This window comes from Suncus etruscus, chromosome 11 (genome assembly GCF_024139225.1).
Source record: "Suncus etruscus isolate mSunEtr1 chromosome 11, mSunEtr1.pri.cur, whole genome shotgun sequence".
In the NCBI taxonomy this organism is placed as follows: Eukaryota; Metazoa; Chordata; class Mammalia; order Eulipotyphla; family Soricidae; genus Suncus; species Suncus etruscus.
The window spans coordinates 1457845-1476113 of NC_064858.1; the positions used below are offsets into that span (position 1 = coordinate 1457845).

At 54.1% G+C, this 18269-nt stretch overlaps 2 protein-coding genes across 2 annotated transcripts in view; both read left to right on the forward strand.

Annotated features, from left to right (window-relative positions):
- The window catches only part of OTUD7A (OTU deubiquitinase 7A), a 42565-nt gene extending 40834 nt beyond the window's left edge, over positions 1 to 1731 (forward strand). Inside the window, exon 13 of the mRNA XM_049782668.1 lies at positions 152 to 1731. Coding sequence (XP_049638625.1) covers positions 152 to 1717 — 1566 coding nt within the window. The 3' untranslated portion in view covers positions 1718 to 1731. The remainder of the gene's footprint in view (positions 1 to 151) is intronic.
- MAGEL2 (MAGE family member L2) overlaps positions 1 to 18269 on the forward strand; it is a 548609-nt gene that overhangs the window by 517667 nt on the left and 12673 nt on the right. The window lies entirely within an intron of this gene.

Here is an 18269-nt window from a genome sequence, read left to right on the forward strand (position 1 = left end):
CCCACCTCTCTCTCCCTCGCTCCCTCCCTCTCCCCTTCGTCCTCTCCGTCTTTCCCCCTCAGTGTTCACCTGCCCCCAGAAAAACTCAGCCAAGAGGCTTCTTCGGGGACGCCTGCATGCGAAACCTTTGCGTCTCCTTCCTTCCCCGCAGGCACCCCTGGCACAGCCGGAGTCCCCGACGGCCTCGGCGGGGGAGGACGTGCAGTCGCTGGCCGACTCGGTGGACTCGGACCGCGACTCAGTGTGCAGCAGCGCCAACGGCCAGCACCAGGGCGGCGGCAAGAACGGCGCCAAGGACAGCAAGGACAAGGAGAAGCCGGCGCGCAAGGACAAGGACAAGGACAGGGACAGGGACAGGGACAAGACACGCGCCGACTCGGTGGCCAACAAGCTGGGCAGCCTGAGCAAGACGCTGGGCATCAAGCTCAAGAAGAACATGGGAGGCCTGGGGGGGCTGGTGCACGGCAAGATGGGCCGCGCCAACTCGGCCAACGGCAAGGGCACCTGCGGTAGCGGCGGCGGCGTTGGAGCCGGCGGTGGAGACGCGCCGGAGCGCGCCAAGGACAAGAAGGCCAAAGCGCGCAAGGGCAGCAAGGAGGAACCCGGGTCCGGCTCGGGCGCGTCGGCGGGCACGTCCCCGTCGGAGAAGACCACGCCGTCGCCCACGGACAAGGCGTCGCCCGCGGACAGGCCGAGGCCCGACGCCTGGAAGTACAGCACGGACGTGAAGCTGAGCCTCAACATCCTGCGCGCGGCCATGCAGGGCGAGCGCAAGTTCATCTTCGCGGGGCTGCTGCTCACCAGCTACCGCCACCAGTTCCACGAGGAGATGATCGGCTTCTACCTGACCAGCGCCCAGGAGCGCTTCAGCGCCGAGCAGGAGCAGCGGCGCCGGGAGGCCGGCGCCCTCGCCAACGGTGCCACCGCCGGCTCCAGCGCGCCCGGGGCGCCCTCGAGCGCCAAGCGCGCCGCGCCCGCGCCCGGGGGTTCCGAGCACGCCTCTCCGGGGCCGCCGGGGCCCTCCGGGACGGTGCCCACGGCCGGGCAGCCCACGCAGCTGGTGCTCAAGTTCAAGGAGCGCCCCAGCCCGGGGGGGCGCACGGCGCGGGGCTCCTCTTCCGCCGCGGTGGCTGGGGGCGGCGGGGCCTCCCCGAGCTCGAGCCTGGGCCCTCGGCGCGCCGCGGGCCGCAGCCCTCCGCCGCTGCCCGGCCGCCAGAGCGTCATCCACCTCCGGGACGAGGGGTGCGCGCGGTCCCCGCCACCGCCCGCCGTCGGGGCCCTGCGCCCCTGCGCCACGTACCCGCAGCAGAACCGCTCCTTGGCCTCGCAGAGCTACAGCCCCGCGCGCGCCCACGCCGCCCTGCGAGCCGTGAACACCGTGGAGACGCTGGCCCGCGCCGCGGGCACCCCCGTCGAGGCCAAGGGCAAGGCGCACGCCCGCGGCCACGGCCTGGGCACCGCCGCGCGCGGCGACGCCTTGGAGTTTGCCGACGCGGACTCGAACCCTGAGTGCGCCAGGGGGGGAGGAGAGAGAGGGGGGCCTGGAGGGTCTGGAGGGTCGGGGGGATCGGAGACGGGTGGCCCCAGCCCCGCGCAACGGCGGTGCCAACGGGAAAACTGCGCCTTCTACGGGCGCGCCGAGACGGAGCACTTCTGCTCCTATTGCTACCGCGAGGAGCTGCGGCGGAGACGAGAGGCCCGTGGGGCGAGGCCGTGAGAGGGGCCCTGCGTGACCCCCAAAGCCTCGCCGGCCCCGGAGCGCCCCGTGCCCGATCCTCCGGCCGGGCGTCTTTTCTACTCTTCCTTCGCGCGCGCAGCGGTGCCCAGTGGCCGGCGGCTCCGTGGTCAGTGCGGTGGGCGATGGTGGGCGGGCTTGGCTCCCGCACCCCCTTTCTGGTGCCTGATCCCACACCCACAGCCCCCCACTGACACCTCTCAGGTAGCGGGCTGGGGCTTTCGGTCCCCGCCGAGCTGCGCCGTGCCAAGGGGTGGCGGGCGGGCCTCCCCGTGGAAGGAACCTCGATCATAGCCATCGCTAGAATATTTTTGTTCCTCGGAAACGAGAAATAAAGACATTTGCAGCCCCTTTGTTTTAGAAGGGAGTGTTTGACATGCTTTCTTGTTTTCCTGCTGTTGTTTTTTATTGGTTCTCCTTCGGGAACTTCTCCCACCAGAACCCACAGCCCCTGGCCTGGTTTCCCCCCCACGTATACCTATGCCCAATGTTTTCTGGGGGTGGGGAGGTCACACCCTGCGGCGTTCAGGGGTTCCTCCTGGCTCTTCGCTCAGAAGTCGCTCCTGGCAGGCTCCGGGAACCGTGTGGGATGTTGGACTTCGAACCACCGTCCGTCCTGGATCGGCTGAATGGAAGGCAAAAACACCCGATCGCTGCGCTATCTCTCCAGCCCCTCATTCGCCAAACTTCTGCCTCCCACTGCTCCCACACTGCCAGAGAGACCGCTGGTATGTACCACCACCACCCCCTGGGTGAACCGGACCACCTACCTTGGTTCCTCCCTGAGACAGCTCGCCCTGGGGACCGGAGTTCTCCCAAAGATCTCCTGGGCCGTCTCCCAGAAACCAGATTCTGAGTAGACTTCTTGAACGCGCTCAGGTCCCCCACATGGAAAGGTCCCTGGGGCCCTCCGAAGCTTCCCCTGTCACTGTGGAGCCCCTCAACCCCCGACTCCCTTTCCCTTTTGCAGAGTACTTGGAACCGGGCCAGCACTTCCTCCCTTTAGGAGGGGCTGAAGACATGGACACACACACACACACACACACACACACACACACACACACACCTCTCCACACCCCTCTGTCTGGGGTTCGGACCATCCACAGGAACCACTCTCTAAGGCAGTGTTTTTCAACCTTTTTGTGTAAAGGCACACTTTTTTCATGAAAAAAAAAAATCACGAGGCACAACACCATTAGAAAATGTTAAAAATGGTGCCGGAGAGATAGCATGAAGGTAAGGTGTTTGCCTTTCATCCAAAAGGTCATTGGTTGAAATCCTTGCGTCCCGTATGGTCCCCTGAGCCTGCCAGGAGCAATTTCTGAGCGTGGAGCCAGGAGTAACCCCGAACACTGCTGGGTGTAACCCAAAAACCAAAAAAAAAAAGTTAAAAAAATTACCTCTGTGCCTATATTGACTATATATAAAGTAATTCTCTTGAATATGAATCAAATAAACACAAAGAAATTATTTTATAATTATTTTATAATTAAATAAATCGTTAGAATCTAATGGTTTATTTGTGAGCCGAAGCCACATGTTACGGATGAAATAGGAATTTTTCAATTCCACAGTGGTTGAAAAATGCTGCTCAAGGGTCTCCCAAGCATGGCAGAGAGAATAATCCTGTCGGAACCCCCTAACATTTGGAAGCGTTGACCCAACCACCCCCTTATGGTGCCTCTGACCTTTTTTGAGGATAAAACGAAAACAAACGGGTCCGGAGTCCGGAGCGGTACTGCAAGTGTTAGGGCGTTTGCCTTGCACGTGCTAACCTAGGACTGACTGCGGTTCGATCCCCCCGTGTCCCCGTCTTGTCCCCAAGCCAAGGATGATTTATGAGCTCAGAGCCAGGAGTAACCTCTGAGCAAGGGTCACTCAGTGTGGCCCAAAAAAACAAAAACAACAACAACAACAACAATCAACATGTGTGTATTGTGTCTGTCCATCCGTCTGTCCTAAGAGGTCCTCCGCAAGTAGCAATACAGACCCTGTGACTGCTCCACCTGCCTTACCACCCTCTTGGCTGCCTCCAGACAGACCTGGGAGTCCTCATTGGCAAGAAAACCCTCCCCCTTGGGCAAGCCTTCAGCCTCAGGTCCCCCACTCCCCAACTTGGGAACCTGCACCCAACTCTGCTTTTACAGTCACTCTTAGAAAGGCAGGGAACTTCCTGGGCAGATTCACTGACTCCCCCAGGCCTAGAGCAACTACAAATGGGAAGAAACAGGAAATAAAAATATTACAATTTCACTGGGAATGACAATCAACTAATTTGCACATCTGTTGCGAGTCCTTCTTTGGGCTCCACACACACCTACCCACCACCCCTGCAGCCTGGGAAACTTTCTCTCCTGGCTTCCAGCTTTGTTTAAGGGGCTTTATTTCTCCACCCATCCATCAACCCAACACTTGAGCTTCAGCCTCGTGACCCATCCATAATTCTGAAGGATATTATTTTATGCTAGGGATTTTGTTTTGATTTTGCACAAATGGAAAAATAGGGCCGAGACCCTTATTGTGTGAAGAATTTTAAAAGTTGTACTGGTCTTAAAGACAAATTAATAAAGCGACTACAGAAAAGATATAAGATGAAGTCACAGGCAGTGTCTGCAACTATGTGATGAAGTAAGGTAAACAAACAGTAGATGGAAATTGTGGGAAAGTTTATTTGACAGTTCAGAAAAGCAGGCTGCACTTCCTACGTGTGCTTTCCAACATCCCACCCCCATATATCTGGGGTTTTCTTTGTTCCTGGGGTTTTTGTTTTGTTTTGTTTTGTTTTGTTTTTAATAATATTCGTTGCCTTGCACATGGCAGACCTGGGCTGGATGGCCAGCATCCTCTGTGACAAGATACTTCAAACCTTTTTTCTTTTTTGGAAGGGGGTGGGGCACACCCAGCCGTGGTCAGGGGCTACTCCAGACTCTACGATCAGAAGTCACTCCTGGCAAGCTCAGGGGACTCTATGGAATGCTGGGAATCGAACCAAGGTCCGTCCTGTGTTGGCTGCATGCAAGGCAAATGCCCTATTGCTGTGCTATTGCTCTGACCCTTCAAACCTTTTTTAGTAGAGAGGTCAGGGACTTTATGACAAACCCCATGCTGGAAGAGGAAGAAAAGAGAGAGCTGGGTTTAGGACCAGAGTGTTAGGTCCGGAACTCAAAAGACCCATCCACCCAAAAGACCACCAGGGAGACGGACAGTAATGAAAAGGCAAGGGAATTGATTCCAGCACGCTGCGGTCCAACTTCTAAGAAATGAAGACCCCGAGAACAGCTCAAATGGCAAATTAAAAGGGTATCTAGGCCAGATCCCGGGTGTGGCTTTATCTGGCTCTCTGTGCTTTGCTGCAGATCCAGGGTATGGTTGTCATCTGGCCGTCTGTCAGTTAGTCTGTCAGCTGCTCTTTAGCCTTATAAGGATGTATTGGCTGTCATTTACCCCCAGGGCCTGCTTCCAGGAACTGGCTGTTCTCTGGTTCTAGTCTTTCTACCTTAAAACTGCAGCCTGTCTCTCTCTGCCTGGCCAGAGAGAGAGAGCACAGCACTAAGGCGCTTGCCTCGAATGTCGCCAACACGGGACCGACCTTCGTTCAAATCCTGCCATCCCATAGGGTCTCCTGAGCCTGCCAGGAGCAACTTCTGAGCACAGAGCCAGGAGGAACCCCTGAGCACCGCCGGGTGTGACCCAAAAAACAAAAAACAAAAACAAAATTGCAGCCAGTCATGGCTGCACTTCAGCTCCCAGCAAAGCTCAAAGCCAGGTTTACAGCAGTTAACTTCCTCAAGCAAGCAGAGTGCAGAAGCCAAAGCAATGTTATTTCTAATATTATTTCTAAGCAAAGGCATCCATTTTAACATTTTTAACATTTAACATTTTTAACATTTAACATTTAACATTTTAACATCCACATTTAGGTCACAGTTCATTCTAAATCTTAGGTTCTAACGAAGGGGAAGGTCAGGTTGAGGGTCAGGTAAAAGGAACGGGTACAGGAGGCAAAGGATACAGCGGAATGGGGGTCTGTTGAAACAGGGGGCGGGGGGGGGGGAGCCTTTGCCAGGAGTAGAAACAGTTCGGTCAGAGGTTTCTCCAAGGGCCCGGAGAGATAGCACAGCGGTGTTTGCCTTGCAAGCAGCCGATCCAAAACCAAAGGTGGTTGGTTCAAATCCCGGTGTCCCATATGGTCCCCCGTGCCTGCCAGGAGCTATTTCTGAGCAGACAGCCAGGAGTAACCCCTGAGCACCGCCGGGTGTGGCCCAAACACCAAAAATAAAAAAAAAATACAAAAAAAAAAAAACAGAGGTTTCTCCAAGTGCCTCATCCAACTGCCACCGACTCTCCATACTAGGAACCTCATTGGGGGTGGGGGTGGTTATAGCCCAAGCTTGCAATTATAGTTGATTAAGGCCTTTTTTAAAGAGGGGGACCCCTTTTAGGGCTGGTGCTGGGCTGCTGCTCCGATAATACAGTAATCTAGGACAAGAATTCCTGAGCACAGAGAGTTCAGGAGTGATCCCCTGAACATGGGCCTGAGAAATATCTGTCAAAAGCTTCTCAAGGTACCAGGATTGAAAATGAATTGAAATTCAGCTCTTAGGCTCCCCGGGTGACCCAGCGCTGGTCTAGGCTGTTCCCGGACTGAGGAAGGTGAGAGGCAGGAGACACTGAAGGCCTGGATGGGGGACACTGAGCTCTGGTCAGGCGTGGGCTGCCCCGCTGAGGGACTCAGGGTCACAAAGGAGGAGGATGGTTCCCAGCTTACACCTCCCTCCCATCCTTGCCAAGGACAAGGATGATGGAAATGGGCATGCCTGAGCCCAGATCCTCAGGCAGGGAAGTGGGGTGGTACAGGAACTGCCCAGACCTTCCTGCTCCCCACAGGGTCCTCCCTCCCTCCCTCCCTCGGACCCTCCTGTCCCTTCGTCCAGAACAGGCGCTGCCGGCAGACTCACCCACCCTCTCTCGCAGGACTCCAAAGCTCCGTGCACAGCTCTCTGCCTCCTGAGATGCTGCATCCAGGGACCATCTGGAAGTCGCCCCTGTGCCATCTGCCTTCGGAACCTTCCAGAAGGACGTGGGGTGGGGGGAGAGTGGCAATGCCCCAGGACTGCACGGCCCTGGGGCTGAGCCAAACTCTCCAACCTCTCCCACTTCCGACGCTAGAGGGATTTGGAGCTTAGCCCCTTGTAGGGGCTGTGGGGCGAGCTCTGGGCTGACTCCAGGCTCTGTGATCACGGAGCAACCCTGGTGGTGCCCAGGCATCGTATGGGATGCCAGGGATCAAACCCAGGTCGGTCACAGGCAAGGCAAGCTCCCCAACTGCTGGACAATCTCTCCAGATACTGTACAGCTGGGTTTTTTATATTATTATTATTATTATTATTATTATTATTTGTAAAGCAGCTTTTATTATTGCTAGTAGTAGTTCAGTGATCTTATCATTTTTTGTATAACAATCTTATGACTTGTACGTGGTCTTTATCATTATTATTTGTGCCCGTGTTTTTTTGTTTTTTTTTTTTTTTTGGTTCTTGAGCCACCTCCTGGCTCTGTCCTCAGAGCCCCCCCCCCTTGAGGGCTGACCTGTGCTCCTCCCTGACTCCCTCAGAGCACCCACAAGAGGAGGGAGCACATGGGTCTGGGGGCATTTCCTTAACTGACCCTCCTCTGCTTCTCCTCCTGGTCCGTCCTATTTAAAGATGTTTCACCGAGCTAAAATAACACTACTGCCTGAGCAAAGGCAGAAAAGTGGACTTTTCAGAGTTTAGTTTAATTTAGGCACAGAGGAGAGAGAGTGAGAGAGAGAAAGAGAGGGGGGGGGAATAGACGGTAAAGGTGCCACACAGACTTTACACCATCTCTGCAGCCCCAAGCCCCAATTCTTCTTGTTCTAGTTTGGCTTTAGGGGTCCACACTCAGTGCTCAGGGCTTATTCTTGAGTCTGCGCTCAGGATTCGCTCTTGGTAGTGTTTGAGGGATAAATAGGGTGCCAGGGATGGAACTTCAGTCAGCAGCATGTGAGGCAAATGCCCTCCTCTCCACTGTTCCCTCTCTTGCCCCAAACCCACATTCTGAGTCCCCAGTCCAGCACCCCAAGTCTCCCTCCCACCCCCAACCTTGTGCTAAACTGTGACACCTGGAGCCTGCTGGGAAATGGCTCTGGGAGAAACTGAGGTCCACTTTGATTTGGGGGGCTCAGGGCTTCCTCCAGGCTCTGCACTCGGGGCTCACTCCTAGCAGTGTTTGCTGTACCTACAGGGTGCTGGGGATCTCCCCGCTGTGCCATGATCTCAGTACGGCAAGCTATAGGACCCTGTGAGGAGCTAATCTGGGGTTCTCTGGAACTAGACATACCCCATTTGCCCTGGGAAGCTGCCTGATCGTGTCCACACACACACACACACACACACACACACACACACACACACACACACACACACACACCACGGAGAGGCTACAGGGAGACCCCCTTTTTGAACAGGCATCTTGTGAGTGAGACCCTGGATTCATCCAGAAGGTCCTTGGTGGCTCCCAGAGTCAGCGCTGCTGCCAGCCCCGTGGGGCCCACCCGGCCCGGCTCCTCTATCCAAGCAACACCCTTGACCCACTTCAAGACTCAGGGCTTAAGGGATTCTGCTGGCTCCAGCCGCTCAGTTTGGGAGCCGAGGTCTGAGCCCAAGGCAGTTCCAGGAAGGGGCTGAACGGAGATTCAGGCGAAGGGAAGGGAGGCGGGAAAGGGAGGCGTCGGCTGGGAAACAGCCACAGCGACACCTCATCCTGGGTGTGTGTGTGTGTGTGTGTGTGTGTGTGTGTGTGTGTGTGTGTGTGTGTGAGAGAGAGAGAGAGAGAGAGAGAGAGAGAGAGAGAGAGAGAGAGAGAGAGAGAGAGAGAGAGAGAGAGCATGTGACTGCAGTGGGATCTGTGTGTATCTCCCCATCAGAGTCTGCATGTCTCTCTATATGTCTGTCTGTGTGTCTCTGTTTGTGTGTCTCTGTGTTGGTGTGTCTGCATACCTATCTGTCTGTGTGTCTCTGCCTCTGGTCGGCATCTGTCTTTCGGTCTGTCTCTGTTTCTGTGTCTGATTTTCTGTCTGAGTACATGTCTTTGTGTCTGCGTGCCTGTGTCTTTCTGTGTCTCTGTGTCTGTCTGTGTCTCTGTTTTGGCCTCTCCCTGCTGCCGTGGGACTGTGTGTGTGTGTGTGTGTGTGTGTGTGTGTGTGTGTGTGTGTGTGTGTGTTCTGTGTCTCAACAGGCTGGGGTGGGGGGCTGGTGCCTCCAGGACATCTGTGCTCACGAGAGGGGGTGGAGGGGGGAGCTCCTGTGCTTTCTAGAAGCATCTGGAGGGGTTTCCCTTCCCGTCTGCCCACAGCTGCCCCAGCCTGGTTGAGGTTGGGGTGCCGTGGGGGGGGGGGGGCGGGGGCCAGCCTGGCCCAGAGGTTCCCAGGGACCTGGTCCGGGTTTGCCTCAGCCCTGGGCACATAAACAGGAAGTTCCCGTGACTCGTGAGAACGACGGGGGAGTGGGGGGAGAAGTGGCGTGCAGACTTGGGGGCGCAGAGCCCCACCCTCGTCCAGGCTTCCCACTTTTCCTCGAGGCTGGGAAGAGGGCTCAGACATCGGTAGCTGGAGGCTGCAGAGGGAGGAGCCCGATTTCTTCGCAGAGAATCATGTGCAGGGCAGGAGATGGTGCGGCGTGAGTGACCTGTGTTCTGTCCCCAGGGCCACGCTGTCCCGGGCATGGCTGGGCACAGCCTGGCAGATCCCAGCACCACCCAGCAGAGGCCTGATGGTGTCTGCCGCCTCGGGGACTGAGTGCTGGCCTCCTTCAGGCTGCGTAGTACCGCCGTTTGTTCCCTTTTTAAGTTTCCTTCCTCTGTTCCCCTCAGAGCCTACCGCTCTCCCTATACCAGTTGCTCCTTTTGCAGCGCCTCTGAGACCCTCAGCTCTCTGACCAACGAACCAGGCCCAGGACCAATGCCAGCTCTCGAGCACTCAGGTTTACTGCAGATTTTTGGTTTTGATTTTGGGGTTTGGTGTTCACTCCTGGCTCAGTGCTTAGAGGTCCGGGCGGACTCAGGGGACCCTATGGGATGCTGGGATAGAACCCTGGATCAGACCCCCCTGCAAGGCAAACACTCTCCCTGCTGTGCTCTCTCACTCAGGCTCCTCATTTCTTCTTTAAAGGTCTCACCAGCAGGGACCAGAGAGATAGCGCAGAGGTAAGGCATTTGCTTTACAAGCAGCTGATCCAGGATGGACAGTGGTTCGAATCCCATACCCGTGCCTGCCAGAAACGATTTCTGAAGGCAGAGCCAGGAAGAACTCCTGAGCGTGGCTGAGTGTGACCCAAAAAACAAATAAACGAACAAAAGCATAAAAAAACAAAACAAGACCAAAATAAAGGTCTCACCAGAACCAGAGGACAGAGAATCCAGGACTTAAGACATTTGCTTTGCACGCACTGGACTCCACATGAGCCTCAGCGCCCCACGCCTGCCACCCACCCCAGAGAGTCCTGAACCCCACTGGGGGCAAGCCCTGATGGTCCAGACACTGCTGGCATTGAGCCACACTTCTTCCTCAGGTCCAAGGACTCCCTCAGGCCTGATGGGCCAATACTGCTGAGAATGACCCCAGACCCCTAAGCACTGGTGGGAGCCCCCTCACTAAAAGTCTCTGGTTTCCTGATGAGTTTCCAGCTCATTATTTTTGTTCATTTTGTTTTGGGGACACACACTGAGGTACTCAGGGGTGACTCCAGGCTCTATGCTCAGAAATCGCCCCTGGCAGACTCAGAGGACCATATGGAATGCTGGGATTCGAACCACCGTCCTTCTGCATGCAAAGCAAACGCCTTGCCTCCATGCTATCTCTTCGTCCCCTTCAGCACCTCTATTTTATACTAACAGTAGCATTGCAGTTCTGCCTTCTTTCCCTCCAGATATGAGAGCTGAGTTTTATGTTCTGGTCGAATGGAGAAATGTGGCTTCCCTCATATGCAACCGACCCAGGTTCAATCTCCAGCACCACAAAGTATTAGGAGAGAAATTTAGAATATAAGTTTAGAGGGGCCCGGAGAGATAGCACAGCGGCGTTTGCCTTGCAGGCAGCCGATCTAGGACCAAAGGTGGTTGGTTCGAATCCCGGTGTCCCATATAGGGTCCCCGTGCCTGCCAGGAGCTATTTCTGAGCAGACAGCCAGGAGTGTGGCCCAAAATCCAAAACACACACACACACACACACACACACACACAAAAGAATATAAGTTTAGAATTAACTGCTGTTTCACTTCTCTAATCTTGCTCCGCTTCAGACGTGGGACATAAAGGGTGCATTCCAAGAAATACGAGAATGGTCAGATAGTTGAAGTAAACCAGCAGTAAACTAAGGAATCCAATTGCACGTAAGACTAATTATATCCGGAGGCCCAAGAGAACTTAAGTGGAATGAGGGCCTTAAATTTACTGAGCCAGAGAGATCTGTGCAATCTATCTAGCTAGCGCCTGAGCTCCTCCTTCACTAACCAGTTTACTCGGAAGCAATGATGTGGCCGATCCACTCTAAAATTATATAAAAACATATAAGAATATAACATGGGCCGGGGTCACATCTGCGAGAGAGGCCAGCTAGCAATAGGTTAATCTAAATGCACGAGTGATTTGTGGGCGCAGAGTCAGGAGGAAGCCTTGAGCACACATCTGGTGGGGTGTGGCCCCAAAGCAAAAAAAAAAAAAAAAGGCAAATATAAAGACTAGTTTTCTTTGGGGGTTTGGCCATGCCCAGCGGCACTCCTCCAGGTTCCTCCTGGCTCTGCACTCAGAAATCGCTCCTGGAAGTTTCAGGGGACCATATTAGATGCCTAGGATGGAGCCTGGGTCCATCCTGGGTTGATTATAAGCAAGGCAAAAATAAATAAATAAATAAATAAATAAATAAATAAATAAATAAATAAATAAATAAATAAATAAATAAAGCCCTGCCACTGAGCTATTGCTCAGGCCCCTAAAGGGACTAGTTTTATAAATAATTCCCAGCTCTTAAAACCAGAGCGTTTTGTTTGTTCTGGGCTCTTTGACTTTGGGGCTTCGGGGTTCCACTCAGCACTGCTCACAACTGGCCCTGCACTCAAGGATCATTTCTGATGGGGTTCAGGGGACCCTAGGGGATCCCATGGATGGAATCGGCCAGCCATGTGCAGGCCAGTGCCTCCCTACTCACTGTCACTCCAGCCCCTCCCAGGCTCCCTTGGGAATGACCAAAATATCTTTTCCACTGAACTGAATCACAGAGAACAAAAGGAACTCTCACACCTCCAATCCAGGTTCAATCCCCAGCACCCCTTGGGGTCCACCAAACCCTGCCAGGAGAGATGTCTGAGTGAAGAGCCTAGAGTGAGCCCAGAGCATGGCCAGCTGTGGCCTCAAATCCGCGCCCCCCCCCAATAGAGATAAAATTTTAAAAATTAAAAAAATAACCACTTTCTGGGGCTGGATCCATAGCACAGCAGGGAGGCTGTCCGATTTGCACGAGGCTGACCTGGGTTCAATCCCCGGCATCCCACAGGGTTCCCTGAGCCTGCCATGAGTCATTTCTGAGTGCAGAGCCAGGAGGAACCTCTGAGGGCCACTGAGTGTGGCCCCCAAACAAACAAACACACAAGCAAAAATCACCTCCTCCTAGTGAGAAGCCATCATCAAAGAAACTCTGGTCGTGGGCCCCACCTCTCTTCCTAACCCCACCGAGTCAGAGACAGACACAAAAGCCAAACAGAAGCAGCAAGCAGGCCTGGGGAGGAAAACACACACAGGAAGTGGCCTGGGAGCCAGAGGGAGATTTCCTGCCAGCCGCCTGCTGTGGTCTGAGCCGATTGCAGCAAGGCTTGGCCTGGGGCCTGGCCCCCCCCGACCGGTTCCTCCTGTCTAGACACCCCAGCAGGGAGGACCTGTGGGAAGGACCCAGAGTGCACTTGGGGGGGGGGGGGCAAGGGGGAAGGAACAGAAGGACCACTGCGTTGGGTGTGAGCATTCAACACCCCTTGCAGGGGTCTCAAATTCAATTTACCTGGGGGCCGCAGGAGGCAAAGTCGGGGTGATTCTTGGGTGCCAAGTCAGTAGTAAGCCTTGAACATTGGGGGGTGTGACCCAAACAACTAAAACAAAACAAAACAAGAAAAGATTCCTCTAGGGCAGGGCCACAAAATGTTGTACAGAGGGCCGCAAGCGTGGGCCGTGAGTTTGAGACCCCGGCTAGGGGAAAGATGCTCCTTTCCAAGGCCCTGTCAACCCAATCACCCCCTGATGTTCTGGACTCTGCTTCAGTCGTTGTTTGTCTTTGAGTCATGCCCTGCGATCGGAGGGTCACACCTGGCTCTGTGCTCAGAGCTCACTCCTGGTTGGCTCTGTGCTTGGGGCTCACTCCTGGTTCCTGGCAAGAATGGGGGACCCTATGGAGTGCTGGGGATGGAATTTCCCCCTGCCCAGTACTCTCCCCACTCTCCCCACTCTGCTCTGACTCCAGCCGGCCCAGGATCTTCCCTCAGCCTCCCCAGTCTGGGAGAAGAGTTTCCCTGGGCAGATCCCAGAGTGGTCCCTGTGACCCGCCCTTCCCTTCCGTGGCCTCTGCCCACATCCTGTCCACTCTGGGTCCCTTCGGTCAACTCCTGCAGCTGCAGTGAGCACTGGCCTGGTTGGCATTGGCCCATCTGACCCTGTCTTTTTTTCTTAACAGGTTCAGACAGGTCCAGGCCTAGCAGGACCCAGGCCAGGACTTTGGGCTTGAGGTTTCTCCACACTCCAGCCCCCCTCCTTTAAAGTTTGTGTAGGGGCCGGAGAGATAGCATGGAGGTAAGGCATTTGCCTTGCATGCAGAAGGATGGTGGTTCGAATCTCAGCATCCCGTATGGTCCCCCGAGTCTGCCAGGAGCGATTTCTGAGCTTAGAGCCAGGAGGAACCCCTGAGCGCTCCCAGTGTGACCCCAAAACAAAAACAAAACAAAACAAAGTTTGTTTGTGTGGGGGGTCCCCTCCCAGCAGTGCTCTTGAGTGCGCCCAGGCCTCACTTCTGGCAGGCTCTGGAGACCTTCTGGGATGCTGGGGACTGAACCTGGGATGCCCAAATGCAAAGCAAATGCCACCCCCCCCACCCCATGCTCTGGTTCCACCCTTTTATTTCTCCCTTTTACCATGTTTCCCCAAAAAATAAGAATCCTCTAAAAACAACCCACTTACAGGTTTCCTTCTGGGTGAAATAAAAGGCATCCCTCCAAAATAAGGTCCCCTAGGTTCTGTCTCAGAATGAAAATGAATTTACCATAGAGTGGTTGCTAGGGCCGCCAGGGTGTCTGTAGGATTCAGTTTGTCTGGTTTTGTTGACAACTACCATACTGTAGACAGGTAATAAATGACCTTTATTTTCATTTAACAATAAATGTGTGCCATATTCTTCTTCATGGAAAAATAAGGCATCCCCCCAAAACAAGACCTAGCATATCTTTGAGAGCAAAAATTAATAGAAGACACTGTCTTATTTTTAGGAAAATGATTGACATCTTAAGGGGTGCAGGATCCCCACCCCCACCCCGCCCGGAGTGAGTCTTGGCTCAAACACTGACATAAACCTGCCTCAAGTGGGGGCCCTGCTGGGCTGGTTCTGCTGCTGGGTTCCTGGGAAGTTCGGGGCTCATTGAGGGGACCTATTGGGGCCACACCAGAGGGCATGGTGCCTTGCAGTGGGGGCCTTTCCGGGCAAGGCCTGGTTCCAGATCTGGCTGGGTGCAGAGATTCCTGGCCCAGAGGAGAGAGTGAACCCCAGAGCCTTTTTACAGAAATGGCTAATGACTGATGTCTCTGTTGAGCTAGGTGATTTGGGGGTGGAGGGCAGGAATCAGACTTGGACAGAGCCCCCTGAAATCCCCACTGTGGCCCCATCCACCCAATCTTCCTGTGTAACTTGATCTTACCTGCAAGACCCCTCCCATTCTTGGGAGGGATCTTGGGAAGGTTGGATAAGGCCTTTGAAGGAGGGATTAAAGACTTGGCCAGCATGGAGAGGTAACAGGAGGAGATAAGGCTGGAAAAGCTAAGATGAAGGGCAAGTTAAGGATAGCATGCGTAAATGGTTCAGATTGACCCCACATGTGGTGGCTAGGGCATGAATAAAGCAGATACTTCCTGAAGCCTGCTTGTGAGTGAGATTTCTGCCCACCGCTCTCCTGGACCCAGATACCCGCCGGCTGAAGGGGGTTGCAGAGCCACGTGGCCTGGGATGGCAGAGAAAGGTCCCTTCATCACCACCCACCACTATCCAAGCCCATCGTAAGGGCTGTGATGCAACATCCCCACCACCAGCTCCCAGCCCCAGCCCAGGCTGGCAAACAGAAGTTGTGTAAAAGGCCCATTTCCACAGGCGCTCACCTGCCAGGGAGACAGGTATTGGGGGGCAGACAGAGTGCAAGAAGGATTTACCTTGCACGTGGCCAACCAGTTCAATCCCCAGCACTCCACAGAGACCCCAGAACCTGACAGGAGTGAGTCTTTTGTTCATTTGTTTGTTTTGGGGCCACACCCAGTGATACTCGGGTTTCTCCTGGCTATGCAACCAGAAATCGCTCCTGGCTTGGGGGACCATATGGGACACTGGGGAATCGAACCCCGGTCTGTCCTAGGCTAGCGTGGGCAAGGCAGACGCCTTACCGCTTGCACCACCGCTCTGGCCCCAGGAGTGAGTCTTGAGTGAGTCTACCGACACCCCATGTGCAGAGAGGGATCCAGGAGCAAAATGGTTTTTCCTGAAAGGAGTTTACTTAGGTGTGAGGTGAGAGTGAGGAGTGCTCGAGAGCAAACATGGGGTTCTCCTGAGCAGAAAAAGCCAACACACGTTCATTTGACTTTGGTTTTTGGGAAACAAATGCTCAGGGCTCGTTGTTCAGGGGGCTTACTCCTGGCTCTGTGCTCAGAATTCGTTCTCAGCTCTGTGCTCATGGAGACGGGGTGCCAAGGATCAAACCCAGGTGAGCTGTGTGCCCTTCCTGTTGAACCATCTCCCCACTCTGAAAATAATTTTTAAATTAGAATAACAACAGGGTTGGGCTGAGATTTAAGAAGTACTGGGCCAAGGGGCCAGAGTGATAGCACAGCAGGGAAGGCTTTTGCCTTCCTTACAAAAGCAGTGCAGAGCCAGGAGTGAGCCTTGAGCACTGCCAGGTGTGACCCCATACATACATAAAACAGGAAGGGCCTGTGTGGTGTTGGAAATTGGCCTTGAGCTCTTTCTCTTGCTGTCTGTTTCTCTCTCTGAGTGTGTCTCTGTGTCTCTGTCTGTCTTTCTCTGTCTCTGTCTCTCTGTCTCTGTCTCTCTCTGTCTCTGTCTCTCTGTCTCTCTCTCTGTCTCTCTCTGTCTCTGTCTCTCTCTCTCTGTCTCTCTCTCTCTCTCTCTCTCTCTCTGTCTCTGTCTCTCTCTCTCTCTCTCTTCTAGTTTCTCCAGAGCCTGCCAGGAGTGATTTCTGAGTGCACAGCCAGGAGTAACCCCTGAGCACTGCTGGGTATGACTCAAAAACAAAAATCAAAGCAAAATAATAAAAAGAGGCCAGAGCGAAGAGGGGGCTGGTGCAAAGGCTGCTGTGCATGGGGGAGCCCCAGGTTCAACCTCCAGCATCACAGGGTACCCTAAGCAAATTCTGAGAGCTTACCCCCGCTGGGCTATGACCCCCCCAGAACAAGAAAGGTCCACCCCATCCCCACCCCCCGCTGCAGAATAGAATTATAGACCAGACATGGGGGAAGAAGAGGCCAAATGCAGGCAAGATCCATTCTACAATGAATGGGAACTATCAGAAGAAACAACGTTGGCAGCTCTGAGAGACCATGAGCCTGGAGGTCCCTGGCAGGCAGAGGTTGGAAAGCAGGTCCAGGCTGCAGCTCCCCCACAACCCTGGGACCAAGGTGCACTGGGCCGGTTCCCAGCAGAACCAAAGCACAGTGTTTGCCTGGAGGAGGGAGCCCCATGGTGCCTGCAGACTTGGTGAGTCTGTAGCCAGGGGTGGGAGAAGACAGCAGGAAGAGAATTTGGAACCGAGCGAGCTCTCAGCAGCGGGAAGCTCGCTCACACCTCCCGGGCTCAGCCACTTCTCTGCACCTCCCACTCGCGCTGCCTGAGTGGGCCGAAGAGGCCTTTCAGCCCAGCGAGGAGGCAGCTCGGTGGAGGCCAAGCTGGCGGGACAAGTACTGGGGGTGGGGTGGGACTTCTTAGCGGCCCCGGGGGTCCCTTGGGCTGAAGCAAAGGGAGCAAGGACTGGAGGAGTGTGAGCAGGGAGGAGGTCTGGGAGCACTCTGCGGTGAAGGCTCCATCTCCAAGCAGGAAGGCTGAACTGCTGAGGAGAAAGGGGTGGGAACGATGGAATCAGGGTTTGGGAGTTGGCGACATTGTGCAAGGGAGAAGCTGCTCAGCTTCGTGGGTTCCATCCAGACTCGTTTTGGTCCCTTTGCAGCACATGTGGTCCTCTGAGACCCCCAGGGGTCACTCCTGGTGACTGACACGGAGCCACAGAGGCAGGTACAGTCCCTGAACACTGCTTACACCCCCCTGCCCATACACACACATACACACACACACACACACACACACACACACACACACAACACCACAAAACACCACTTTGTTCAGCATACTTTCTGTATCCATACATATATGAGAAAATTTCATGACTTTATTTTTTTTTTTTGTATTTTTTAGGCCACACCCAGTGACGCTCAGGGATTACTCCTGGTTATGTGCTCAGAAACCGCTCCTGGCTTGGGGGACCATCTGGGACACCGAGAATCAAACCCAGGTCCATCCTGGATCAGCCACGTGCAAGGCAAACGCCCTGCTGCTGTGCTATCACTTGGGCCCTGACTTAATTTTTCTTAACAGTTGCATAGTATTCTATTGTGTAGATATATCTGTTGTCAGGCATCTAGATTGTTTCCAGATTCTAGCTATTGGAATAGCACTGCAAGGACTACAGACATGCAGAGGGCTTTTCTGCACTGTGGGGTATGAAAAAAAAAGAAGATGGTATGGTAATAATATGCAAAGACAATTGAGAAAAGGATCAGGAGAACTGGCTCACGATAGGAAGCTTGTAAAAGAGCAGGAGTGCAGTTAAAGCAGAGAAGGAAGCACTGTGATGAGGAGAGTTGCAAATGGTCACGCTGAAGAAGCAATGGGTGCTGGAAGGAGATAAAATGATAGGCAGGATATGCCTTCAGTAATAGTACTGCAAATCACAGTATCTGAAAGAGAAAAAGGAGAGAGAAAGAGAATGAGAGAGAGAGAGAGAGAGAGAGAAAGAGAGAGAAAGAGAGAGAAAGAGAGAGAGAGAGAATGTCTGCCCCAGAGGCAGGCAGTGAGGAGGGCTGGAGGGAAATTGGGGACCTGGTGTCAGGAAATGTGCTCTGGTGGAGAAGGGTGTAATTATATAACTGAAACTCAATCATGAACTATTTTTTAAGTGTGTATATCACAGTGATTCAATTAAAGCATTTATTGGGG